At 44.1% G+C, this 17,376-nt stretch overlaps 1 protein-coding gene and 1 long non-coding RNA gene across 3 annotated transcripts in view; both read right to left on the reverse strand.

Annotated features, from left to right (window-relative positions):
- LOC115153091 (E3 ubiquitin-protein ligase UBR2) overlaps positions 1-11,552 on the reverse strand; it is a 37,605-nt gene extending 26,053 nt beyond the window's left edge. For both annotated transcript variants that reach the window (XM_029698145.1, XM_029698144.1), the window contains exons 1-4: positions 11,417-11,552; positions 2,305-2,564; positions 1,754-1,832; positions 983-1,093 (exon numbers count right to left, since the gene is read on the reverse strand). In XM_029698145.1, the coding sequence (XP_029554005.1) occupies positions 983-1,093; positions 1,754-1,832; positions 2,305-2,564; positions 11,417-11,500 (534 nt within the window). In that variant the 5' untranslated portion in view covers positions 11,501-11,552. The remainder of the gene's footprint in view (positions 1-982; positions 1,094-1,753; positions 1,833-2,304; positions 2,565-11,416) is intronic.
- A 553-nt stretch (positions 11,553-12,105) lies between these two features.
- On the reverse strand, positions 12,106-12,692 carry LOC115153092 (uncharacterized). Its single transcript, XR_003867637.1, has 3 exons — positions 12,651-12,692; positions 12,403-12,469; positions 12,106-12,244 (listed from the first exon to the last, which is right to left on the reverse strand). It is a non-coding gene; the product is annotated as an uncharacterized LOC115153092 (long non-coding RNA).
- Between the last annotated feature and the right edge of the window lie 4,684 nt (positions 12,693-17,376).

Raw genomic sequence — 17,376 nt, forward strand, 5'->3', positions numbered from 1 at the left:
TTTTCCAGATGCCCCAAACAATTGGAAAGGGGATTCATCAGAGAAAATGACTTTACCCCAGTCCTCAGCAGTCCAATCCCTGTACCTTTTGCAGAATATCAGTCTATCCCTGATGTTTTTCCTGGAGAGAAGTGGCTTCTTTGATGCCCTTCTTGACACCAGGCCATCCTCCAAAAGTCTTCGCCTCACTGTGCGTGCAGATGCACTCACACCTGCCTGCAAGCTCTGTACTGGTGGTGCCCCGATCCCGCAGCTGAATCAACTTTAGGAGACGGTCCTGGCGCTTGCTGGACTTTCTTGGGCGCCCTGAAGCCTTCTTCACAACAATTGAACAGCTCTCCTTGAAGTTCTTGATGATCCGATAAATGGTTGATTTAGGTGCAACCTTACTGGCAGCAATGTCCTTGCCTGTGAAGCCCTTTTTGTGCAAAGCAATGATGATGACGGCACGTGTTTCCTTGCAGGTAAGCATGGTTGACAGAGGAAGAACAATGATTCCAAGCACCACCCTCCTTTTGAAGCTTCCAGTCTGTTATTCGAACTCAATCAGCATGACAGAGTGATATCCAGCCTTGTCCTCGTCAACACTCACACCTGTGTTAACGAGAGAATCACTGACATGTGAGCTGGTCCTTTTGTAGCAGGGCTGAAATGCAGTGGAAATGTTTTTTGGGGATTCAGCTCATTTGCATGGCAAAGAGGGACTTTGCAATTAATCTGATCACGCTTCATAATTCTGGCGTATATGCAAATTGCCATCATACAAACTGAGGCAGCAGACTTTATGAAAATGTATATTTGTGCCATTCTGAAAACTTTTGGCCACGACTGTAGATTGTCATTACGGGGTAGTGTGTGTAAACAGCCTTATTCTAAAACTTGTAACGTAATAACGTGTGTAAGAGCAACAGCAGTGAATGAACTGTGTATAGTTATTGGATGTCAATGAGACGCAATATAGCTGTGGCTAAGAGATGCTCACCTCTTGACAGGAGTCACTGATGTTGGGCTCGTGTTTCTGACAGTAAGGGCCCTTCTTCCATGCCTCTGTGTCTCCACAGTCACAGAAACCCCCTCCCCCAGAGGTCGTCATCTGGAGGGCAGACAAGAGATGTGAGGCAAGACAACACTTGTGTGTACACACACGCACGCAGTAGACAGAGAAGCTGCTGGATCATTTACATTTGGAAGACAAATAGAACTTTACATTTACATTACATTTAAGTCATTTAGCAGACGCTCTTATCCAGACTTACTTACAAACTTTCTACATAACCTGTAACAGACATACGTACATCTGATTGCCCTGAACTAGAATGTTCTACGATGCTCTAGAACACAAACACAAGTGGAGTAAGATAAGACCAGAATGCATGAGTCAGCACTCCGGGTCAAATTTGCAATGGATCAATTCACGCTATCCCCAATCCTAACCTTAATCGTTAATAGGACTACAACTACATATCTGACCCTGTATCAGTGCTTAGGGGCAACTTGTACCTACTCCTGGGTGAACAGAGCTGAGGAGCCTAGGTGCACCCATCCTGAGGACTACATGGCAGCAGAGTGGCCAGCCCCAAATGGGATTAACCTTCCTGATCCTCAGCCTGGATTCAGAGCAGCAACTGAGTGACCCGTCTTATGCCAATCACCCACTCCGCAACAGCACCTCTACAGAAACCTAGCCATTGTTTAGGCTGCTGGTCTGCTTCTACTGAACCATTGAGTGCGGAGTAGAGGTTGTCGTCCTTACCCTGTAGCGATGCTCTTTATGCACACTGCCCAGGAAACACTGCATACACAGCACACAGGTGGGGTCTGCAGCACATTCCCTGCAGGAGAGAGATTGATTGTGAGTGAGGCAGGAGGGACAGTCAACAGTGTCAAACATCGTCCTCCAATGTTCAACCAGGTCATGTCTTGATCTCATATTAACATGACTCAGTGAACATGTCACTCAAAGCCAATACAAAGGAGTTCAAGAAAAATTTAAAAACAGCTATACTCATGGAATGGATGTACAATTAGGCTATACAAGTACAATAAGCATGGATATGCGTCGCAATGGTTTTCCATTGAACACACACCTGAGTGTATGGAATTGGCTAGTATTAGCAAGCTGCTCCTGTAAATGGAAGTGACCTCGACTTTATCCAGACAGTACCTCTTACCAGGAAGCTTACGGTTTGACCTCAGACTTAACACAGGGCTAACCTGATTCAGGGCTAACCCAATTCACAGGAAAGGACAGCTAGTATGTGCGCGCTTCTCCGTCTGTCTGAACGAGACCTCAACTACCCCCACCTGCACGAGTAGGTGGGCTCTCCCACTTTGAAGACGTGTCCGCAGAGCTGTGAGGGCTGGTTGTTCTGCTCCAGCTTGGCCAGGCCCGTGGAGGGGTCCTCCCCACACAGGTACCACTCCAGAGGGGCCTGCAGCAGCATCTGGGCCAGCAAGTCCTCACTCTGGGGGTTCAGGTTGGGCCCCAGGCAGTAGATCTTTGGGACATAGCGGGCCAGGTGATGGTACACCTCCTTGTACAGGTCAGTCACCTGGAGCCATTTCTGTGTAGAGGGAGGCAACAGTGAGACCATGAATATTATAACAAACCTGCTTTAAGACATGTGACAACAAACTCCAAGTTCAACTTGTATGAATTTGACCAAGTTACAATGCCTTCAGAAAGTATTCACACTGTTTTTTCCCACACATTTTGTTATGTTACGTGCCTGAATTTAAAATATATTTTTTCTGTTTTTTTAATCAAAGTAGAATTGTGTTTTTCAAAATTTCTTGAGTCAAGTATTCAACACCTTAGTTATGGTAAGCCTAAACAGTAAACATGTGCTTAATAAGTCACATTAACTCTGTGTGCAATAATAGTGTTTAACATGACTACCTCACAATTATCTGTATGTGTGGGGTACATGGGTAAGGTCCCTCAGTCAACAGTGAATTTCAAACACAGATTCAACCAAAGACCAGGGAGGTTTTCCAATGCCTTGCAAAGGGCACCCATTGGTAGATGGGTAAAAAAAAGCAGAAATTGAATATCCCTTTGAGCATGGTGAAGTTATGAATTACACTTTGGATGGTGTGTCAATACACCCAGTCACTAAAAAGATACAGGCATCCTTCCTAACTCAGTTGCCGAAGAGGAAGGAAACCGCTCAGGGATTTCACCATGAGGCCAATGGTGACTTAAATAGTTAGTTTAAATTGGTGTGACAGGAGAACATGTAGGATGGATCAACAACATTGAAGTTACTCTACAAAGCTAACCTGATTGACAGAGTGAAGGAGGAAGCCTGTACAGAATAAAAATATTCCAAAACATGTACCCTGCTTGCAACAAAGCACTCAAGTGATACTGGAAAAAAAAAAAAAAAAAAAAGTGGCAAAGCAATTCACTTTCTGTCCCGAATACAAATGTTTGGGGCAAATCCAATACAACTCATTACTGAGTACCACTCCCCACATTTTCAAGCATAGTGGTGGTGGCTGCATCATGTTATGGGTATGCTTGTAATTGTTAAGGACTGGAGTTTCAGGATAAAAAGTAAATGGAATGGAGCTAAAACACAGGCAACATCCTGGAGGAAAAGCTGGTTCAGTCTGCCTTCCAACAGACACTGGGAGATGAATTCACTTTTTAGAAGGACAATAACCTAACACACAAGGCCAAATATACACCCGAGTTGCTTACCAAGAAGACTGAATTTTCCTGAGTGGCTGAGATCGTTTTTTAAAAAAAAAATCTAAATCTGCTTGAAAATCTATGGAGAAAGGAGCGTGCAAAATGTGCACATAGGCCTTATTGGGTAAAACTGCAATGTTTTTTTATGACACGGAATTTTCTGTTAGAAGAAAACATGGCTACCAGCAGTGGGTATTATAGAGTTCAAGAGTGACCAAAATACCCTTAGACTTGGCAGGGCAACACTCATTAATTGGTCACTAGGGTGGCAGTATAAAAAAATGTATTTAAAAATTGGGCTGGTCACGTTAGTTTAGTCAGAGAGGAAGACACAAAGCGAGAGGTCCACTCCGGTCAATCTGTCCACTAATGTTAAATTATAGAAAAATGTAGCCAGCTACATTTCTTAAATGTTTTTCTTATAGTTAATCTTGCATTTTACTGGAGAAAAGTAGGCTAGACCGAAAAAAAAAAAGTACCAGAGAAACGTAGCTGATGGGATGCCCGTTTGTGAATTCTCAGAGTGGAGAAGTGCAACTGAAGCACAAAATTAGTCTGATGCCGAGCAGAAATTAAACTATTAGATCAGCGTTTAAAAGACATTTCTAATGCGTTTTCTTTTGATTTTTTTTGTGTGAAAAACACAGAATTGTGTGTTAATGCAACAGGAGACCATCTTGTCATTATATAAAGTACCTCAATTACAGTCAATGAACTAAGTAGACCAGACCTAGCTGCTATATGGAGAGCCACCCCCTTAAGCAGACCGGAACTGACCATTTTTTTCTATGGAAAACAGCCTGAGTGAACTCTACATTTATCCACCAGTACTTAGGTTCTTTTTAGAAACTAGAACATGACTAGTACATTTTTTTTTTGTATTTTCGGCACGTCAGTCAAATGTGTCTCGCATCTACTGATTGAAAAAGGACCAAGTCTGTCTATTAGCACAGTCAATGTCCCCTTATATAGCGCGAGAGCACCTTGCCTGCTCCACTTACTCATTGCTAGATTTAGCCTGTCCTGGGGAACCACTGCACTCATTTGGCTGCATCAATTTAGCTCCCCACAGAAGTTAACAAACTTGAATTATGCACCGCAGCATGTAGAAAATGGAAACTGTTAATTACTGTTCGCAAAACAAATGTCCATTATAATGCAAGACGACACCGGTAGCATCCAGCATTGTAAGCCAATTTTCTTATTAGCTTACAGCTGAAGCTAACATCAATTCAAAACCCACAACACCATCAACCCTAAACCCACTCAAATTCACATACCGCCCCAACAGATCCACAGATGATGCAATCTCTATTGCACTCCACATTGCCATTTCCCACCTGGACAAAAGGAACACCTATGTGAGAATGCTATTCATTGACTACAGCTCAGCGTTCAACACCATAGTGCCCTCAAAGCTAATCACTAAGCCAAGGACCCTGGGACTAAACACCTCCCTCTGCAACTGGATCCTGCACTTCCTGACGGGCCGAACCAAAGGTGGTAAGGGTAGGTAACACATCCGCCACGCTGATCCTCAACACGGAGGCACTTCAGGCGTACGTGTGCTCAGTCCCCAGTACTCCCTGTTCCCTCATGACTGCATGGCCAGGCATGACTCCAACACCATCATTAAGTTTGCCGATGACACAGCAGCGGTAGGCCTGATCACCAACAACGATGACACAGCCTGTAGGGAGGAGGTCAGAGACCTGGCCGTGTGGTGCCAGGACAACCTCTCCCTCAACGTGATCAAGACAAAGGAGATGATTTTGGACTACAGGAAAAGGAGGACCTAGCACGCCACCATTCCCATCGGCGGGGCTGCAGTGGAGCAGGTTGAGAGCTTCAAGTTCCTCGGTGTCCACATCACCAACAAACTATCATGGTCCAAACACATCAAAACAGTTGTGAAGAGGGCACGACAAAGCCTATGCCCCCTCAAGAGACTGAAAAGATTTGGCATGGGTCCTCAGGTCCTCAAAAACTTCTACAGCTGCACTATTGAGAGCATCCTGACTGGTTGCATCACTGCCTGGTATGGCAACTGCTTGGCCTCCGACCGCAAGGCACTACAGAGAGTAGCGTGTACTGCCCAGTACATCACTGGGGCCAAGCTTCCAGGACCTCTATAACAGGCGGTGAAGTTTACATACACTTATGTTGGAGTCATTAAAACTCGTTTTTCAAGCACTCCACTAATTTCTTGATAACAAACTATAGTATTGGCAAGTCGGTTAGGAAATCTACTTCGTGCATGACAAGTAATTTTTCCAACAATTGTTTACAGACCGATTATTTTACTTACAATTCACTGTATCACAATTCCAGTGGGTCAGAAGTTTACTTAAACTATGTTGACTGTGCCTCTAAAAAGCTTGGAAAGTTCCAGAAAATGATGTCATGGCTTTAGAAGCTTCTGATAGGCCAATTGACATCATTTGAGTCAATTGGAGGTGTATGTGTGGATGTATTTCAAGGCCTACCTTCAAACTCAGTGCCTCTTTGCTTTACATCATGGGAAAAAATCAAAAGAAATCAGCCAAGACACCAGAAAAATAATTGTAGACCTCCACAAGTCTGGTTCATCCTTGGGAGCAATTTCCAAACGCCTGAAGGTACCACGTTCATCTGTACAAACAATAGTACACAAGTATAAACACTATGGGACCACGCAGCCGTCATACCGCTCAGGAAGGAGACGCGTTCTGTCTCCTAGAGATGAACGTACTTTGGTGCAAAAAGTGCAAATCAATCCCAGAACAGCAGCAAAGGACCTTGTGAAGATGCTGGAGGAAACAGGCACAAAAGTATCTATATCCACAGTAAAACGAGTCCTATATCGACATAACCTGAAAGGCCGCTCAGCAAGGAAGAAGCCACTGCTCCAAAACCGCCATAAAAAAGCCAGACTACGGTTTGCAACTGCACATGGGGACAAAGATCGTACTTTTTGGAGAAATGTCCTCTGGTCTGATCTAACAAAAATAAACGGTTTAGCCATAATGACCATCGTTATGTTTGGAGGAAAAAGGGGGAGGCTTGCAAGCCAAAGAACAACATCCCAACCGTGAAACACAGGGGTGGCAGCATCATGTTGTGGGGTGCTTTGCTGCAGGAGGGACTGGTGTACTTCACAAAATGATGGCATCATGAAGAAAGAAAAGTACGTGGGTATATTGAAGCAACATCTTAAGACATCAGGAAGTTAAAGCTTGGTCTCAAATGGGTCTTCCAAATGGACAATGACCCCAAGCATACTTCCAAAGTTGAGGCAAAATGGCTTAAGGACAACGTAGTCAAGGCTCCAGCATGACAATGCCACCAGCCATACTGCTCGTTCTGTGCGTGATTTCCTGCAAGACAGGAATGTCAGTGTTCTGCCATGGCCAGCGAAGAGCCCGGATCTCAATCACATTGAGCACGTCTGGGACCTGTTGGATAGGAGGATGAGGGCTAGGGCCATTCCCCCCCCCAGAAATGTCTGGGAACTTGCAGGTGCCTTGGTGGAAAAATGGGGTAACATCTCACAGCAAGAACTGGCAAATCTGGTGCAGTCCATGAGGAGGAGATGCACTGCAGTACTTAATGCAGCTGGTGGCCACACCAGATACTGACTGACTTTTGATTTTGACCCCCCTTTGTTCAGGGACACATTATTCCATTTCTGTTAGTCACATGTCTGTGGAACTTGTTCAGTTTGTCTCAGTTGTTGAATTTTGTTATGTTCATACAAATATTTACACGTGTTAAGTTAGCTGAAAATAAAAACAGTTGACAGTGAGAGGACTTTTCTTTTTGTGCTGAGTTTATTTATACAACTGTGACTTGTCTGGAGGAATCATTATGCATGTTGATCTGCATTTCATTGTGGCAGTAAGGGGAAAATACTGCATGAAACCTTCTTCACTCTTCCATTAACACACACACGGTCTCCCTCTCTCACACAAACACTGCTCCCAACTTTAAAAATATTACGTACCAAACATAATTTAAAGGAGTACCAGAAAGAGTTTAGGCTTACTTTTGGCCTATATGAATCCTACCTTTGAAGCACATCTCATGAGTAGCCAATCAAATTTGCCTAGACCTACTGTCACGTTAGCAGGTTGTTAGCGACCTGGGATTAGTTTAAAAACAGCTCGCGGCATGGTTTGTGTAATGTGTGCAAAGTCATGTGCGAAAAATGTGTGCGAAATCGGTCAGGAAGAAGAAAGGTAGCTCCGGTAATACGGTCATATTTTTTTTTAACCATTTGGGCTAGAGAGACGCCATTCTTTGCTTTAAAGCTACAAGCATGCCTGTTGAGGTGCTGCGCTCCATTTTCCTCTGTCACTCAGAAGCTGCATGAGAGATACAATGTTACCTCAACTAACTTGTGCCCTTGCACATTGACTCTGTACCGGTACCCCCTGTATATAGCCTCACTACTGTTATTTTACTACTGCTCTTTAATTATTTTTCATAAAACTGCATTGTTGGTTAACGGCTTGTAAGTAAGCATTTCACTGTAAGGTCTACACCTGTTGTATTCGGACCATGTGACAAATCAAATTTGATTTGACAGCGAACATGCAACTGCAAAGCCTACTCTGACTGGCCTTTGCTCTTTGTTATACCAGGCAATGAAATTATACAAAGTATCAACTTTGCTCGCTCTGCTCCAATTTATAAAATGTAACAGAAGACTTATTAGGGTCTGTATCCCAAATTGCCATCATGGCTAAATTGTTTATGTATTTTTAAACTGATGGAGGAATAGATGTGCAGGAGGAGCAAACGGAGAGAAGCAGGTGAGTGATGGCTGGAAGTGACAGTTGCCACACTTGAGATGCCAAGAAAGTGGACATTGGACTGGCGCATACAAGAGACTAGTTGCTGGAAAAATGTAACTGAATTTATAAACAAAACTGACTTTACAAAGATGTTATAAGCATGTGCCAGCTGGTTCTTTAGATCGGTAGGGCTGAAACATTTGGTAGTATCATTTGAAATAGTACTATGGTACTCAAATGTTGGCATCATAAGTATCATGCTATTTCCGTACCATGATATTGCTATGGTGCCAGTATACCGTTCAACACTAGTACTTTGTTCGCAAACCATAACGCAAAATATGCTGATTTCAAAGATGATTGTCACCAAAAACCAGTCATTGCCAAAAACATTATTAATTCTCCCTTTCTCTCACTGCAGTGTTTATCCTATATTCATTTATCAGCAGCAGGCCGTCACTAAAATTTATCTTAATTATTATTATATATATATATATATTTTTTTAAAACTATTTATTTACATCATTTTCAGGATAGTAAAACACATTCAGTGTGAACTTAAATGACTAAAAACAGATAAATGATGTAGAATAGATAATGGAGCTATATTAAAAAAAAAATAAGATCAGAATATAAACTAGTGTCAGGGAGAATCTCACATTTCAAAATGTCATGGGGTCCCAATTGATTTTGTTATAATGTTCGAATCACTCAGGTGCATATGTGTTTCTTATGCTATGGCAAAATGTGTAGAATTGCAGCAAATTTGCTTTAAAAAAACTGCACATTTTCTCTCGGCCCATCACAAAATGGGTAGAATTGCTGGAAACCAGCATTAAAACTGTAAAATGTTATTTCCGCCCCCATGACAATGCCCCCGTGCACAAAGCAAGGTCCATACAGAAATGGTTTGTCAAGATCGGTTTGGAAGAACTTGACTGGCCTGCACAGAGCCCTGACCTCAACCCCATTGAACTCCTTTTGGATGAATTGGGACACCGACTGTGAGCCAGGCCTAATCACCCAACATCTTTGGCATTTGATTAGGAGCCCCATTAGCTGTTGCAAAAGCAGTAGCTACTCTTCCTGGGGTCCACACAAAACAGGACATAATACAGAACATTAATAGACAAGACCAGCTCAAGGACAGAACTACATCCAAAAAAAAAATGTTAACCTCTACTGGATCAGTGTCCTCCCGCGGGAGGGTTGAGCTAACGTAGTCTAATGTGATTAGCAGGAGGTTGTAAGAAACAAGAACATTTCCCAGGACATAGACATATCTGATATGGGCAGAAAGCTTGAATTCTTGTTAATCTAACTACACTGTCCAATTTACAGTAGCTATTACAGTGAAAGAAGACCATGCAATTGTTTGAGGAGAGTGCACAGTTATGAACTTGAAAATGTATTAATAAATCAAATTAGGCACATTTGGGCAGTCTTGATACAACATTTTGAACAGAAATGCAATGGTTCAACACAATGTTTCTTATAAAAATAAGAAGTGAAGCAGTCAGTCTCTCCTCAACTCTTAGCCAAGAGAGACTGGCATGCATAATATTTATATCAGCCCTCTGATTACAATGATGAGCAAGACGTTCTGCTCTGTTCTGTACCGCCTACACCTTATCTAAGTCTTTCCTTGCAGCGCCTGACCACACGACTGATCAATAATCAAGATAAGACAAAACTAGAGCCTGCAGAACTTGCTTTTTGAAGTGTAGTGTCAAAAAAGCAGTGCTCGTCCTCACTAATGCTCTTGTGGCTGAATGGAAGCAAGTCCCCGCAGCAATGTTCCAACATCTGGTCAAAATACTTCCCATAGCACCTCCATATTAATGCCCATGATTTCGGAATGCGATGTTCGACAAGCGGGTGACCACATACTTTTGGTCATGTAGTGTAGTTACATGAAGAAAAAAAAACATGTAATGTAACATCGTATACAGTCCCCTGGGAAACACTGACCAACACTATGTGTCCTACCCTGTCACAATAATTCATCCCTGGCTTATTCATTTGTTGTCATGTCAAACAACAATGTATTCAAAGTGCTGCCCACTATATTCCAAATACAATAATCATTATATTTCCATGATTCCAACAAGTCACCAATAAACTAGGCCTAGATTGTTTGCCCAAAATGCATATCTATCATGCAGCCCTAAGTGGCACAGTGCGGAATGTATTACAAAAGTGCAGGAGACGCAGAAATGGATGAAAATGCTGAAAATGTGTTTTTGGTTGAAGTTAGATTTAACAGTATAAAACAAATCAGAATGGCGAAAGCCCCATTGAAATCACGTAATGTGTGTTGCCACACTAGAGTCTCGAACTACTCATATATATTGAACTTTTATTATTTAAAACAGTTAAAATGACGCCAAACACAGTCATACTTTTAAAAAATATATCTCGCCCAAACATGTTACGGGGGTTTTGATTAGCAAGTTTGCCAGGATAGCTACTGCTGTGCTAGTTATGGCGTTAACAGCAGCAGCAACAGAAGCAGAAGCTGCAGCTCGTATGCAGAGACGAGCAAATTAATATTGTTTTGTCTGCCAAGTGAACAGCTAGCTGTTAGCTAGCTAAGAAATACAACACTAGCTAGTTACCGGTAGCTAGCTAAAGTACATATGTTTTTAAATAATCCTGGACACATCTCTCAATATAAAATACCTGGAATAGTATCACATCCAATCCTTCTTACGTTAATGCAGTGCCATATATTAGCGAAAATACAATTTTCTAGAAGGATAGCTAACGTTAGCTAGCTAGTAAGCGTTAGCCAAGTTCCCGTACTGCCATCATCGCATCGAAGAAAAACAAGTGGAGATGGAAAAATAGAGAAATAAATATTAGCGATGAAATTGGTGCGCTCTGATCCCTTCGAAAAGAACAATCACATCAAATATATACACATATAACAACTGTCGCTTACCGAAGCTGTGTCTTTGACAGAGAAATTCAGGAACTCAGTACACAGAGCTGAAGGTACTTCGCGATCAGATTCGGCCGCCGCCATCTTCACTCCCTCTCCCGGTGTGGAAGGAAACGGATATCAGCCGTTACTTCGTAGTGCGATCGAGAGAGTGGGGAAACTTTTGAGCTGACTAATGGGAAACGAGAGGCTGTGCAGGATCAACGCTTACACAACAGGGTCAGGGAAAGCCAACCTAGGTTACTTGTTTCAAAGATGCACTGGGGACATAAGACACGCTGTAGTTGTAAAATCAGAATAGTTCAACATATTAATAATGATGATGATGTTTAGGATGATGATGCTGTTAGTGATGATGATGATGATTAGGCTGATGATAATTGTAGTGACATACTCCATAAAGTCATTGCAAAAGGGCATATGTGCAATAGATTTATTTACACTATACAATAATAATGTTGAGATTGTATAGACAGACTGCCAGACATGAGTGGATCATTGCTAATTCACATTTAAAGCCAGCATCATATTCCAAGCAGATCAGTAAAATTACAACTAAATGGGTGGCTCTTGATTCACTCATGAAAACTCAAAGCCTTACATTTAGATGAGAATGCAGGTTATAAAGATCTGGGACAACTAAGTCAAATAAATAGGCTAAATAACATTAGCAAAAAATAGTGCATGTGTTGTAGTAATGTAGATGTTAGTTAGAAGGCTTCATCCTTATTTTCTGGTCCTGTATCTCTGGTTGCTGGTGCTGGTACAGTCAATATGGTTACAGTCATCTTCAGCATCGAGGAGTCAGCCTGTTGAGGCCCTGGAGGACTGGAGAGTACAACACTTGTGAGTTCAAAGTAAACAGGTCAAATTAGACAGACTTCTTAGACACACTTTGGCCATCTGCAGAGTGCACTATGCAATTACTGGCTTACAACAAAGAGACATTACAGAAAATCAAGATGCATAAACCACTGATACCTCACCTATATGGTGGAGCTTCGACAGTCTCTGACCCAGTGCTTTCTGCTGCCTTCACACCCCAGCCCACGCCTGCACAGAGACACAATAATGTCATCTATCAGCTATGGTAAAGACAGGAGACTGTGAAACATATACTCTAGCACAGAGATACACGGAAGAAACAGGCACATAGTCAGGTTACCATAGTAGGCCTAAATAGAACTAATGTAGTGTAGTTTGACTGGGTCAAAGAGTAAACTCCATAGATTACATTTCTATAGTAGGCCTTCTCGTATTTAAACGACGTCAGTATGAATTACATCATGTGAAAAGACTCAGATTTTAGCTCTCAATCTATATATGCACTCCCTCAGGTTTTGAATGGACTTCACTCTTTGTTTAGTCTTTGACCCAGTCAGACTACACTAGACTAGTCATTTGGTCTGTCTTAGTGTCAACCTAGTACTGACATGAGCTGGTCTGGGACTGGATCTGTTGGTGGATCAGGGCCTGCAGGATCTTTATGTCTGCCCTCAGGGCACTGAGGTCCTGGCTCTGCTGACTATCGTCCATCTGGAGCCTCTGAAGAGTATGCAGGTGTTCCCCCTGCCCCTATTTTAAAATCTGACACAGCGGTTGCATCCAGGGGTAGTCTATCTATAATTCTTTAAATAATTGTTATATATTTTGTCAACGTTTATGATGAGTATTTTTGTAAATTGATGTGCTCATTCACCGGACGTTTTGGTGGGAATACATTTTCTGAACATCACGCGCCAATGTAAAATGCTGTTTCTGACTCTGATGCCAACAGCTCCCGGTCCCCCACGTCATAGTTTCGCTCCGCCGGGCTGAGCTTCTTCGAGAAGAAGGCACAGGGGCGGAGCTTCGGTGGCCTGCCTGAGCGCTGAGAGAGCACAGCTCCTATCCCAGCCTCGGACGCGTCCACCTCCACTATGAACGCCAAAGAGGGATCCAGATGGGCAAGCACGGGAGCCGAGGTAAACAGAGCCCTCATGTGACTAAAAGCCCTGTCCGCCTCAGCCGACCACTGCAAACGCACCGGGCCCCCCTTCAACAGTGAGGTAATGGGAGCCGCTACCTGACCAAAACCTTGGATAAACCTCTGGTAGTAGTTGGCAAACCCTAAAAACCGCTGCACCTCCTTTACCGTGGTGGGAGTCGGCCAATTACGCACAGCTGAAATGGGTCACTCTCCATCTCCACCCCTGAGGTGGAAATGCGGTACCCTAGGAAGGAGACGGACTGCTGGAAAAACAAGCATTTCTCAGCCTTGACGTACAGGTCATGCTCCAACAGGCGACCAAGCACCCTGCGCACCAGGGACACATGCTCGGCGCGTGTAGCGGAGTATATCAGAATGTCATCAATATACACCACTACACCCTGCCCGTGCAGGTCCCTGAAAATCTCGTCTACAAAGGCTTGGAAGACTGATGGTGCATTCATCAACCCGTATGGCATGACGAGGTACTCATAGTGCCCTGAGGTGGTACTGAAAGCCATCTTCCACTCGTCTCCCTCTTGGATACGCACCAGGTTGTAAGCACTCCTGAGATCTAGTTTGGTGAAGAAGCGCGCCCCGTGCATTGACTCAATTGCTGTGGCTATGAGTGGTAGTGGGTAACTATACCTCATAGTATACCTCATAGTCAATACACGGGCGCAGACCTCCCTCCTTCACAAAAAAGAAACTCGAGGAGACGGGTGAACGAATGTACCCCTGACGCAGGGATTCGGAGACATATGTTTCCATAACCTCCGTCTCTGCCTGTGAGAGGCATACACGTGACTCCTGGGAAGTGCAGCGTCTACCAGGAGATTTATCGCACAATCGCCCCGTTGATGGGGTGGTAATTGAGTCACCTTCTTTTTAGAGAAGGCGAGAGCCAAAATCGGCATATTCAGGGGAAATGCGCACGGTGGAGACCTGGTCTGGACTTTCCACCGTAGTAGCACCAACGGAAACCCCTAAACACCTCCCCGAGCACTCCTGCGCCCACCCCGTGAGAGCCCTCTGTGGCCAAGAAACAGTGGGGTCATGACAAACTAACCAGGGTAGGCCTAGCACCACAGGAAACGCAGGAGAGTCAATAAGGAAGAGACTAATTCTCTCCTTGTGCCCCCCCTGCGTCACCATACTGAGAGGAGTGGTGGCCTCCCTGATCAAACCTGACCATAATGGTCGACTATCTTAGGCGTGAACGGAGAAGGGCACAGCCACGGGAACAATGGGGATCTCTAAACTATGGGTGAACGATCTATCTATAAAATTCCCAGCCGCGCCTGAATCGACGAGCGCCTTATGCTGGGAATGCGGGGAAAACTAAAAAAAAAATGACATAGACAAACATATGTGCAACAGAGGGCTCTGGGTGAGAATTGTGCCGGCTCACCTGGGGTGATGCCAGAGTGCCCTGCCTGCTGCCTCGATCCCCAGAGGAATCAACCCGGCACCGACCGGCAGTGTGACCTCTGCGGCCACAGATATTGCACGAGCTGGAACCCCCTCCGGTATCCCTGCGCACCGCCCCTCCCAGCTCCATGGGTATTGGACAGGGGGCGCGGGGGGATGGAACCACCAGACCCCGATCTGAATGTCCGCGGGTAGCCAGCAGGTTGTCCAGCCGGATGGACAGGTCCACCAGCTGGTCGAACGTGAGGGTGGTGTCTCTGCAGGCCAATTCCCGACGGACGTCCTCGCGCAGACTGCAGCAGTAATGGTCGATCAGGGCTCTGTCGTTCCATCCCGCGAGGCAGCCAGGGTCCTAAACTCCAGGGTCCTAAACTGCAGGGCGAACTCCTGGGCGCTCCTTGTCTCCTGCCTCAGATGGTAGAGGCGCTCACCGGCCGCTCTACCCTCGGGCGGGTGGTCGAAGACTGCCCGGAAACGGCGGGTGAACTCCTCAAACTGGTCTAACACCGCATCTCCCTCTCTCCACACGCCGTTGGCCCACTCCAGGGCTTTCCCGGTGAGGCACAAGACGGCGGACACCCTCTCACGGCCCGACGGAGCCGGGTGGACGGTGGCCAGGTATAGGTCCAGTTGTAAAAGGAACCCCTGGCAGTTCGCAGCCTTCCTATCGTATTCAAAAATGAACAAAAAAATTAACAGGTTAATGAGAAGGGTGTGCTTGAAAGGATGCACACAACTCTGCAATGTTGGGTTGTATTAGAGAGAGTCTCAGCCTTAAATAATTTTCCACACACAGTCTGTGTGTATATTTACTTTTCATGCTAGTGAGTGCCGAGAATCCACTCTCACATAGGTACGTGGTTGCAAAGGTCATCAGTGTCTTAACAGCGCGATTTGCCAAGGCAAGAAACTCTGAGCTCAGCCCTATCCATACATCTGGCAGTGGCTTCTGATTAAATTAGATTTTCACAGAATCGCTTGTTGCAATTTCGATGAGTCTCTCTTGTTCAGATATCGGTAAGTGGACTGGAGGCAGGGCATGAAAGAGATAACGAATCCAGTTGTTTGCGTCGTTCGTTTCGGGAAAGTACCTCAGGTGCTTCGCTATATCACATTTGACAGTGTCCGTAAGCTTAAGTTAATTTGCACACAAAAAAACCTACAATAATGGAAAGACCTGTGTGTTGTCCTTGTTAATGCAAACAGAAAAGAGATCCAACTTCTTATTCATAGCCTCAATTTTGTCCCGCACATTGAATATAGTTGCGGAGAGTCCCTGTAATCATAGATTCAGATCATTCAGGTGAGAAAAAACATCACCCAGATAGGCCAACTCGTCATCATGCAAGCGGTCAGACAAGTGAAAATTATGGTCAGTAAAGAAAACTTTAAGCTCATCTCTCAATTTAAAAAAAGTGTCAATTCTTTGCCCCTTGATATCCTGGGCACTTCTGTATGTTATAAAAGCGTTACATGGTCACTGCCCATATCATTGCATAATGCAGAAAATACACGAGAGTTCAGAGGCCTTGCTTTAACGTTTTCACTATAGTGTCCAAAACGACTTTCAAGCTGTCAGGCATTCCCTTAGCAGCAAGAGCCTCTCGGTGGATGCTGCAGTGTACCCAAGTGATGTCGGGACCAACTACTTGCACGCGCGTTACCACTCCACTATGTCTCCCTGTCATGGCTTTTGCTCCATCAGTACAAATGGACCAAAGTCCATTTGATGTCACAAAGCTGTCCAGTACTTTAAAAATATCCTCTCATATTGTCCTGGTTTCCAGAAGAGGATGCCTTCCTTAATTGACCCCCCATAAACGTAACGGACATATACTAGGAGCTGTGCCAGGCCCGCCACATCTGTTGACTCATCCAGCTGTAATGCATATAATTCACTGGTTTGTATAAAACGCAGTAATCATTTCAAAACATCTCCTGCCATGTCACTGATGCGTTGTGAAACAGTGTTGTTTGATGAAGGCATTGTCTGTGTAGTTTTTTTGGCTTTTTCGCCCAGTATTGTCCCAGCCATATCTGCGGCAGCAGGAAGAGTTATAGTATGGGGCTTGCCTGTCATAGCCACTCGGTAGCTCACCATATAATACACTCCTAGCACCTTCTTATTAATGGAATCTGTTGCTTTTATACATGTCTTACTACTCGAAAAGTCGTCTTTATTCTCGCTCCAAAAACTCCTGTGGCTTATTTTTCTAATTGTCATGTTTCGTTTCTATATGTCTGTGCAAGAGTGGTTTGCCGCAAGAGAGTAACAGTTAATGTGATTGGATGTTAATTATTTGACTAGGCTACCTGTATTTGACATTGTGTTGTTATTAAGCTGAACACTAGATGGTTTAATTTTATTTTTGGCAGTGAAACGAGGCCACTCAGGTGGAAAAAAACCTCCCCCAAATGTATAGCTCCGTTGGAAAATATAAATGTACTGTTCGAAAATGTGAAGAATTTCTAATAATTATTTAAAAAAAAAATGTGAATCACATTTTTATTTGGAGTACCCCCGACGGCATTGCACGTACCCCTGGGTGTACACGTACCC

This window comes from Salmo trutta, chromosome 18 (assembly GCF_901001165.1).
Source record: "Salmo trutta chromosome 18, fSalTru1.1, whole genome shotgun sequence".
Lineage (NCBI taxonomy): Eukaryota > Metazoa > Chordata > Actinopteri > Salmoniformes > Salmonidae > Salmo > Salmo trutta.